A 10,002-nucleotide genomic window follows, 5' to 3' on the forward strand; every position below is an offset into this window, starting at 1 on the left:
CTGCCTTAAAGATCAATTTAAGTTTATCTGCAAAACAGCTGCTTGTTTTTCTGACTGATTTAGTTTTATTAAGACAGAAGCTAAACGAACTGCAAACCAGGTGAGAACCTGAAGGTTCTGGTCTGGAGGTCGGGTCCAATATTTAAATAAACCTGTTCAGTTTCTCAGAAATAAAACATTTATTTATCTGAAGAGAAACAGAAAATGTTTCAGAAGTTGTAAAAGATCAGATCAGGAAACATTAGTTTGTTTTGGTGAAACGTCGTCAGAACCGAACCGGATCCTCATCAGAACCGAGTCTGCTGCTGGGTCAGAACCAGTGGACCGACCTCAGTCCGACTCGCTGCCGGTGCTGTCCCCCACGTTACAGGCCACCGACTCTCCGCTGGGGAACTTTGACCTCAGGGCTCGCTTCCTGTTGTCATGGAAACCGAAAACCAGGCGTCAGGTTCTGCGGGTCGGGTGAGCGTGGAGAACAAGGCGCCGCTCACCTGAAGTTGGGCCGACTTAGCGTGAAGAATCCGCCGTCCGGCTGCTCGTCCTGCACAGAGGAGGCAAGAGTTCGGCTGAGACCCGGTCCGTTTCCACCGCGATCCGGTTCTGGTGTTACAGCAACGTTACCCATGATGCAACATTGTTGGGCCTGTGGTCCGACTCCCTGGGGCCCCCTGCTGGAGGGCCGTGTTCCTGCGGCGGAGCGGCCGGTTCCTCGTTCTCCCCCGACGTCCCGCTGGGAACCTCCTCGCTGCTGCCTGGACCACCAGAACCAGAACCGGACAGTCAGAACAGCGGAATGGACCGGGCTGCCTTTCACATCATCCTCCTTTAACCCCCCCCGCCGCTCTAGCATAAAGGGTAGCCTTAAAGGGACAGCGCCCCCTTTCTGCTCCTCCTTGACAACAACTCTTCAATTTTCACCCAAAAGTTTTTAACCAACATTTTTATTGGTATTTTGTGGAAAATCATAAACTGTAATTCCTCGCTGGTCGGTCTGCAGGCCAGCTGGTTCTAAATAACACAGTTTATCATCTGACCAGGTGAGATGATGATGATGCTGCTGGTCAGTTTGGTCGACTTGAACCAGGAGAAACCGGAACCAGGGCCGGTCCAATCCTCCATGGGGCCCCGAGCCAAATGTGGTTTTGGGTCCCTCTAGTTCTGCTAACAAAGTAGACCGGCTGCAGTCAGCAGTCCGATCATTAGGTCATTCACACAGCTGCTATAAACTTATTGCATCTCTAGCTGTTTACATTATAAACATGTTTAATAAGATTCATTTATTGACCAACTGATTTATCCACCAGTTGATTTCTGGGAGCCGATTTCCTTCATTTTGGGGCATCGTGATCAGCTGATACTTACATGTGAAGCTGATCTTAACTTCATCAGCAAAGGTTTAAAAATCATCTCTGTCCTCTTCTGCTCTGCAGTGAGACGTTTGACTGACCGACCCATCAGGTCTGAACGTTTACAGTCAATAATATTCACTGTTACCAACTCAGAGACTTTCTTGCTACATTTAGCAACATTTCAGACAAAATAAATTCATATCAGCCAAAATCAGCAGGTCAGGCTTTTAAAGATCGGTAACCAGGGATCGGCCAGAAAACTGCAATCGGTGCAGCTCTACACACATTCATGACGTTCTTTGATTAAATTAATTTCTCTTAAGCGTTACTCCAATATCTAAAATTTAATTTATACCAGGTGAGTTTTTCTCCCCTGAGAAAGTGGACCGGTACCGGTACCGGACTGATTCTGAGCCTGCAAATTATTTTAACAGAAGTTTCTCATAACTTATAAGTTGATGTAAAAAATAATGTTTTTAGCCACTAAATGATTTTGCTCAGCAGCAAACAACATAGAGCAGCTCATCATGTAGCAGCTTGTAGCCTGACGGACAAACATTTAGCTAACAATGTCAAACATTGACAAGTTTTAATTATTCTTGTTAAACTTTATCAAACACGGTTTGAAGCCAAAATAGCTCAGAAATATTCAGAGCCACCATGAGAATCAACTCATTTAAAGTTAAACTCAGTTTCACACAAAGACTCCAGCATAAATGTTTGGCTGCTGAACTGGACCGGTCCGGTCCGGGTCGCTATCAAGTTAGCAGCTTGTTAGAAAAATTATCCTCCTGTTCATTTACTTATGAGTTTATTTTACAAGTTATGTTTTCATATTATTCTTTTCATATTATTACTCTCATATTATTCTTCTTTTTATATTTACTTAACTTCTCTTTCTTTTGTAGTATATTATTAACTTTGTTTAGGATGTTTGCCTGGAAGCTGATAACGTTAAACATTAATGTGTTATTAGTTCCATATGTAACTGATTAGTTGTGGTCAGCCACATGCCCTTGTAAGGGCATGTCCATAGGAGGGTCCAGAATGTAAAGACGGTTGGTCAATTCTCTGTGTGAAGAAGCCCAACCTCCTTTTTCTATACAATAAAGAGAAATGCAAAGAAAGATCTGGCAGAATTGATTTCAGACAGTGTTTGACAGCGATTCGTCGCGTCTGCTCTCAATTCTCCTATTCTGCAGAAAAGAAAAGAAAACTAATCTCTGTCTCTGGCTGATTCTTTGCAGGTTAGGATAAAATAAACCTATCAATCTTTACTAATCTTTTACTTTACATTACATTAGAAAGGCTCATTAAAACAAACCTTTATCTTGGCTTTTTCTATTCTTCCTCTTTCTTTTCTCCCTCCCTGGAGGTTCAGTCCTTTTCTGAGACATAGTTTTGTTAACTTAACTTCTGACCTTCTGACCTTTGGACTGCACAGCGTGCGGTACCTACTGCGGCCACCAGGGGCCCCAAGAGCAATTTATGTTTTTCTTTTTATCAATAAAATAATGATTTCTACATAGATTATCAAATATATATTATTGTAAAAACAAAACACTTCATAGTGAAATTGTGTGTTTTTAATATTATAAAGACAGAAATTATTACCAAATAAAAAAATTTAAAAATCAGCTCCACTGAGGGGCCCCCTAGTGGCCCTGGGGGCCTAAGCGGCTGCTTAGTTTGCTTATGCCTTGGGCCGGCCCTGCCAGCCAACGCAGGAATAAACGATCATTGATGACCGTCAAAAATCATCGATGTTGACGGCCAGGATGGCGTCTCAACGTGATCATGTGACCATCTGAACCTGGAGGTGTGACATCATATTTCTGTCTTCAGACAAAACGAAACATCGTTAAAAGTTTCTGACCTTTAGCGGCGCTCTCGCTCGCCTCGTCTTCTTCGCTGCTCAAGTTCCTCTCAAACTGTTGAAGGAAGCGCCGTCATTACGTCATCGTTACATCACCATTACATCATCAACCTGCCCCCACCCACCTGCTGGGAGTTGAAGGTCATCTTGCGGAGGCGTGTCCTCAGCTGGAGCTCCTCCCCCTGTGACCTCAGCAGGAGCAGCTCCAGCTTGTCTGTTTTCTCGGCCAGCTGCCGGACGCGCTCCCTGTACCGGTCCTTCTCCTGCAGGTGGAGCCGCGCCTCCTCCTGCTGCTGCGCCTGCGCCACCAGAGCCTGGACACCACCCACAGTCAGTGACATCACCGACCTGCTCTTCGTCCTCCCCTCCTCCTCCTCCTCCTCACCTTGTCCCTCTCTCGGATCACCTCCTCCAGCTGCCGGACCGTCTGCTTGCTCTGCTGCCGGTACATCTTGGCGTCTCCTTTCAGCTGAGCGCAGCGGAGGCTCAGCTCCTCCTTCTCCTCCACGCTCTGAAACAAACACACGCTTCTGTCTGGGCCCTGAATGCATCACAGCTGGAAAAAACTGAACTTGCATGTGTCCATGAATGCACCATGAACAACACCTCGTTGTTCATGAACATGTAACATTTTAGGATTAATCCTGGAGACAAATGCACCTGAACGCATCACCAAAGCTTCCCTGAATGCATCAGACGTTTCCCAGCTTCTGATCCACAGCAAATCTTTACTTTACTAATCGCATCAGGACAGGAAAAGTTTCTCCATCTTTACAGAAGCTGAAGCTAAACAGCTTTTTAAACTAATTATTATCTTAAATACAAAATTTTATATATAAAAAGAATCTGTATCAGTTAGCGATTAATCGATTGATAATTAGTCAATAATGATTTAAATAATTGCTTCAGTCCTAAACTGAACAGATTTAATATGAAGGAAATTAAATGAAATGCATGAAAGTTAAAGTAACGATGAACCTGAATGCATCAAAGCTGACCCTTCCTGCAGCAGCTCATGTCCCTGAACACATCGCTGCCTGCAGAAACAACCTGGCCTGGTGCAGCCCGGTCCGGTCCGGTCCAGTCCAGTCCAGTCCGCTCCGGTCTGGCCGGTCCGCTCCAGTCCAGTCCAGTCCAGTCCAGTCCAGTGCAATCCAGTCCGCTCCGGTCCGGTCTGGTCCGGTCCAGTCCAGTCCAGTCCAGTCCAGTCCGCTCCCGCCCGGTCCAGTCCAGTCCAGTCCAGTGCAATCCAGTCCGCTCCGGTCCGCTCCGGTCTGGTCCAGTCCGCTCCGGTCCGGTCCTCCTCCTCTCACCTTTGCCCTCTGCTCCTCGGCCTTGTGCAGCTCCCTCCTCAGCCTGAACACGGTGGTCAGGAGGTTCATCTGCGGAGACGCGCGGCCGAGCCGCTGGCCCTCCTTCAGCTCCTCCCTCCTGTCCGGCTTCTTCTCCTCCTGCAGCTCCTCCTGCTGCTTCCCCGGAGGCGGCGCCTCCTGCTGCTCCTCCTGGTCGTTGAGTTGAAGAAAGGCGTCAGAGGGCGGAGTCAGGATTCTGCTCTGGAAGATCGACTCGCATGTTAATCTGAGCTGCAGCTTGAGGGGAAAATCAGCAAAATGAAAACAGAAACACAGTGATGTCATCAAACCATCATGGAGGACACCTGATCACATGTTTTCTGCTGTCTGTGAACTCTGACCCTGAACGCATCACACTGTGGCCCAGCACGGTGGCGGCAGCATCATGGGACGCTGGACGGAGCGAAGTCAGGAGGAAACGAGTTGGAGACAGAAGAAGAGCTGAAACTGGAGGAGTTCACAACCCGCCGGGGAATTATGAACATTTTAATATTTATGAGTGAAATATTTCTAAACTGCCTCATTCTGACCCGGGAGCCGCAGGAACTGAGCATCACCTGAGGACAGGTGATGCTGGTCCAGTCAAAGTAACAGGTGGATCGTATGGTTAGCGTACTGCAGACTGAACTTCCTTATTTCACCATAAAAATGTAACTGAGAACATTTGGTGGAAAATTAGAAATGATTTTAGCGCAAACAGGAAGTGAGTCACATGACCCAACTTCCTGTTTGGTGTGGAAGCAGAAAACGGCAAGAATCGTCTGGAGATGCAGAGACGGACCGAACCGGGTCAGACAGACGGATCCGGGTCAGACAGACGGATCCGGGTTAAACAGATCTCTTTGGGTTTTCTGAAAACATTCAGGATTTAAACATCCAGAGTTTCTCTGATTGCTGGGAGGAAAAATGAAAGTTTCCTTCCATCAGAACCAGACTTTTCCCAGAACCGAACCGGTCCGGCTGATGAAGCTGTGAGTTTTGGCCCTCCTGGCTTCCCGTACTGCAGCGGCGGGTCGGTACCTGCTGCAGCGGCGGGTCGGTACCTGCTGCAGCGGCCTCACGGTCCTCCGTTTCAGCAGCCGGGTCTCGCTCTCCGCCCGCAGCACCGTGTGTTTCAGACGCTCCACCTGCACACAGAGGCCAGAGGTCAGCGGGCGCCAGGGCTCCGGGGTCAGAGGGTCGGGGGTCAGCCGACCTCTATCTGCAGGTCCCTATTGGCCAGCAGGGCGTTGCTCTTGTCCTGCGTCAGGCTGGTGACGTCGGCCATCAGGTTGTAGTTGTGGAGGCGGAGCTTCTTCAGCTCCTCGGTCAGCTGCTCGCGCTCCTCACGCAGCTTCTGCACGCGCTCAGTCAGCTTCTTCAGCTCCCGCTCCTTCAGCTTCTGCTGCCGGGACCACGCCTCCTGCACCGCACACACCTGGTTCAGCCACACACGCACTCACCTGGCCGCGGGCCAGCGGTCGCCATGCCAACCTGTTCCTGGGCCACGGAGCAGGCCTCCTGGCGCCGCCTCCGCTCGTCCTGCAGCACCCTCTGCAGGCGGCTCAGCTCCGACATCAGGAACTGGGTCAGGCCCGATTCTCCCGCCGTGTCTGGACCAACAGAACAGAAGGCGTCAGAGCGGGCGGGTCCGAACGGGCCGGTTCAGGAACCGGACCGACCGATCAGGATGCTGAAGGTCTTGTTGGGCTCCTTCCCCGTGATCCGGCTGTACAGCTGCGGGTAGTCCAGCTCCAGGCTCTCCAGGAACGCCGTGTACCCCTTCATCCCGGTCCGCTGCAGCATGTCCAGCAGCGCTCCTGCACACACCAGTCAGACCAGTCAGAGCTACTGGGAACACACCAGTCAGACCAGTCAGACCCAAATTTACAAATTAAAACATTTTGATGAATCAAAGTATAAAATATAAATTTCTGCCTGAATCACAGATCCAGAGTTTATAGATGTTTACAGTCGAATGTTTTCTATTAACAGTTTTCTATGAATTCATCTTTCAATCTAAAAATGATTTTCATCTGAACACAGCAGTTTAAACGTCACCAGCTTCCTGCTGGAGAAGGTAGTTTTAGTTCAGTTCTGTAGTTTTAGTTCGGTTCTGTAGTTTTAGTTTGGTTCTGTAGTTTTAGTTCAGTCCTGTAGTTTTAGTTCGGTCCTGTAGTTTTAGTTCGGTTCTGTAGTTTTAGTTCGGTTCTGTAGTTTTAGTTTGGTTCTGTAGTTTTAGTTCGGTTCTGTAGTTTTAGTTCGGTTCTGTAGTTTTAGTTCGGTTCTGTAGTTTTAGTTCGGTTCTGTAGTTTTAGTTCGGTTCTGTAGTTTTAGTTTGGTTCTGTAGTTTTAGTTCAGTCCTGTAGTTTTAGTTCGGTTCTGTAGTTTTAGTTTGGTTCTGTAGTTTTAGTTCAGTCCTGTAGTTTTAGTTCGGTTCTGTAGTTTTAGTTCGGTTCTGTAGTTTTAGTTCGGTTCTGTAGTTTTAGTTCGGTTCTGTAGTTTTAGTTCGGTTCTGTAGTTTTAGTTTGGTTCTGTAGTTTTAGTTCAGTCCTGTAGTTTTAGTTCGGTTCTGTAGTTTTAGTTCGGTTCTGTAGTTTTAGTTCGGTTCTGTAGTTTTAGTTCGGTTCTGTAGTTTTAGTTTGGTTCTGTAGTTTTAGTTCAGTCCTGTAGTTTTAGTTCGGTTCTGTAGTTTTAGTTTTTAGGTCATATGACAGTTAAAGTGAAGCAGCAAAGGATTATGGGATGTTTAACTGTACATGTTGTCCTTTTTACATTGTGGCAAAAGTTTAGCAAAATAATAAATATAATATCGGTTCGATATCGGCCCACATTTTCATGTTGGTTCGTCTCTAATTTCTAATGTTCCTGAACAGATTATTTCCAGGGTCACAAACGTGCACCGCAACATTAATTAATGAAACTTCATTAGTTAAGATGAACCAAGTTCCAGAATACAATTTAATATGAATAAATTAGCAACATGCATTAAGTAACTGCAGTGGCTGAACCAGAGTCTGGTAGTTTGTCTGGATGAGAAAAGTCCCGTTTCTTCAGTCCAGCTCTCCTGTCACTGTAACGCACAAGAAGAAGAAACAAACCGGATCCTGAAACTCTGGATGAGTTTCTGTTTGATACTTTGATACTGTTTGATAAAAGAAGTGAAGCAGGAAGCAGGAAGCTGCGTTACATCAGATCGGTAAATTATATTCCAACAACTTCCACATTCATGATCACCTGATGTGATGCTTCACTATGACTGAACTCACAGGACCATCGTAAAACCCAAACTGTTCCCCTCCAGGAATAATCCCACACAGATTATTCCTGCTGCTCAGCATAATCTGCCTCATGCTGTCTGGTTTCAGAGGTTCTGCTGCAGGTTCTCCGGTTCTTTCTGTCTTTTTCTTGACAGAAATGTTTCCCCTTCATGTTCTAAATTTAACTGACAGCCAATCAGAAATATGAGCAAAACAAATATTTCATTAAATTTAACAGATTTTTACTTAATGACTGAAAAGCAGATTAGATTTTATGATAAAACATATAATCACTGATCAATAAGGTGAAACATCTTTTCACCCAGTTAACGTCTGAACTAAATCTTTAAAAGTCCAAATGATGAACCATGATTAATCGATTACTGGAAAATAGTCAACTAATTTAGTAATCGATTATTAGTTATACAAAGAACAGAGCAGGAATTAAACCTGAACGAAACAAATCTACATTTTCCATCGTTTAAGATAAAAAAACCTTTTCTGTAAATCTGTTCAAATCTCCTCCATGTTTCTAACATTAAATAATCACAAATAAAAGAATCTGCAGAATCCACCAAGATTCTGATTCAACTGATTAATAATCAGATCAATAGATTAATTGATCACTATGATAACTGTAGCTGCAGCCGTGTTTGAAAGGTTCTGACTCAGGTTCTGGTTCAGGTTCTGGTCTTACTGGATCCGGACGGTGAGAACGTACCGACTTTCCTCCGGCGGATGACCAGGGCGGGGTCGTTGAAGAGCTGCTCCTCATCCTCAGCGCTGATCACCTGCCAGGAACCAGAACAACGTCCAATCAGAACCAAGGACCGTGAGGAGCCCAGAGCTGGTCAGGAGGAAGAGGAGGAGGAGGAAGAGTACCTGGCACTGGCGGAGGTAAGGAGTGATTCTGGACGGGTCGATGGTTTTAATCAGCAGCATCCTGAAGTCATCCAGCTGCAGCCAGCAGAGGTCATCCTCGCTCACTCCCTCCATTCTGCTGTCCTAGTCAAAGTATTAAGCTCATGATCAGAGTACAGAGCGAGCAGCAGCAGGAGGAAGAGGAGGAGGAGGAGGAGGAAGGCCACCGGTTACCTGCTGAGCTCCAGCGCCGCTCCCCGTCTCTGTGATGCTCTGGGCTTCTGGGAAGATGTTGGTGGAACTTCTTGTTTCTTTGAAAGGCTCCGCCCCTTTCTGACTGAGAGCGATGTGATTGGTTCAAGCTCCTCCAATCACATCACAGAGAAGCCTGAAGCTGTAGAGACTCTGCAGTCACTGCTGATAATTTGAGTCCTTTAAAAGATTCATATTTACTGTTTGGGAAACTTTAGAGCGAATTAAAATGTATAATCTGAGTTTATTAATCTGTTTGTTTCTTTATTTGTAAACACGATGAGTTAGTTGGTTTTGTTCAGTTCATTCAAACACAAAGAGGCCAATAGAGGAACCAGGGCTGGATTAGAGAAGTTAGAACAGGAATAAGCTGCTGGCAACAGGAAGCGCCAGCTGACAGATTCAGGAAGTCCTTTCACAGCTCATTCCTGAAAGTTATGACAAAAGATATATATGCAATCATAAAAATCACCAAGATGCTCTTTCACTGCTTCTTGCCATACATAAAACATCTTGGGGAGGAACGTTGCTGTCATGAAAATATATGTGGGAAGAAAACAAAATAAAAGTGGTGATAAAAATTTGTGTAGCTAAAATTAAATCTGATGAATTGAAGGGCATTAAGTAATTTATGGAGAAGGCAATATAATTTTCTCATTTCTAAAGGACAATAAAAAGTTACCAAAGTATATTCTGTTTACATCTAATGATCATTCACACACCCACATCCTTGTTAATGTCCCACAACAGGCCTGAAAGTAGCTTACTGTTTTGTGGGGTCCACACTTTCTAGTGGTCCTACAATTGTGGAAAAAAAATCACAGAAAATCACACACACACACATACACACACACGAGCTTCTATTAGTCAGCAGTGTTTGATATGACGCCAGCTCCGCCCACATGCTGATGTAGAGCAATCCTCCCCCAATCATTCCAGGGCCTTTGTCAGCAACTGATCAATCAGCATTCCAAGTACAATACTCTGACAATATTGAAAGTATCTATCATTGCAAACAAGCTGCAGTCAGAGAGATTTTGAGGGAAATAATAGATAATGACGGTCCAAGTTGT

General features: G+C 45.7%; 1 protein-coding gene across 4 annotated transcripts; it reads right to left on the reverse strand.

The window, feature by feature from the left end:
- Nucleotides 1–155: 155 nt before the first annotated feature.
- Nucleotides 156–9,352, reverse strand: card9 (caspase recruitment domain family, member 9). 4 transcript variants are annotated; one of them, XM_028016535.1, is made up of 14 exons: nt 8,912–9,348; nt 8,699–8,821; nt 8,538–8,607; nt 6,239–6,376; nt 6,051–6,169; nt 5,773–5,979; nt 5,621–5,704; nt 4,539–4,727; nt 3,611–3,736; nt 3,351–3,539; nt 3,226–3,280; nt 622–752; nt 492–541; nt 156–415 (listed from the first exon to the last, which is right to left on the reverse strand). In XM_028016535.1, exons 2-14 carry the CDS (start codon nt 8,810–8,812, stop codon nt 331–333), a joined length of 1,557 nt encoding a protein of 518 aa, XP_027872336.1. In that variant the 5' UTR covers nt 8,813–8,821; nt 8,912–9,348; the 3' UTR covers nt 156–330. The 4 variants fall into 4 exon arrangements, with proteins under 4 accessions (XP_027872336.1, XP_027872332.1, XP_027872334.1 ...); XM_028016533.1 differs by having other exon boundaries at nt 331–415; nt 4,539–4,778; nt 8,699–8,816; nt 8,912–9,352; XM_028016532.1 differs by having other exon boundaries at nt 331–415; nt 4,539–4,778; nt 8,912–9,352.
- Nucleotides 9,353–10,002: the final 650 nt, after the last annotated feature.

This window comes from Xiphophorus couchianus, chromosome 5 (genome assembly GCF_001444195.1).
Source record: "Xiphophorus couchianus chromosome 5, X_couchianus-1.0, whole genome shotgun sequence".
Lineage (NCBI taxonomy): Eukaryota > Metazoa > Chordata > Actinopteri > Cyprinodontiformes > Poeciliidae > Xiphophorus > Xiphophorus couchianus.

Excerpts from the sequence above, each read along its gene's own strand:
- card9 (XM_028016531.1), bottom strand. The coding sequence starts at position 8,812 with ATGGAGGGAGTGAGCGAGGATGACCTCTGCTGGCTGCAGCTGGATGAC. Across the intron at positions 5,980-6,050 it reads GCTCCGTGGCCCAGGAACAG|GAGGCGTGGTCCCGGCAGCA; the intron begins GTTGGCATGGCG and ends TGTGCGGTGCAG. Across the intron at positions 3,540-3,610 it reads TGATCCGAGAGAGGGACAAG|GCTCTGGTGGCGCAGGCGCA; the intron begins GTGAGGAGGAGG and ends GGTGGTGTCCAG.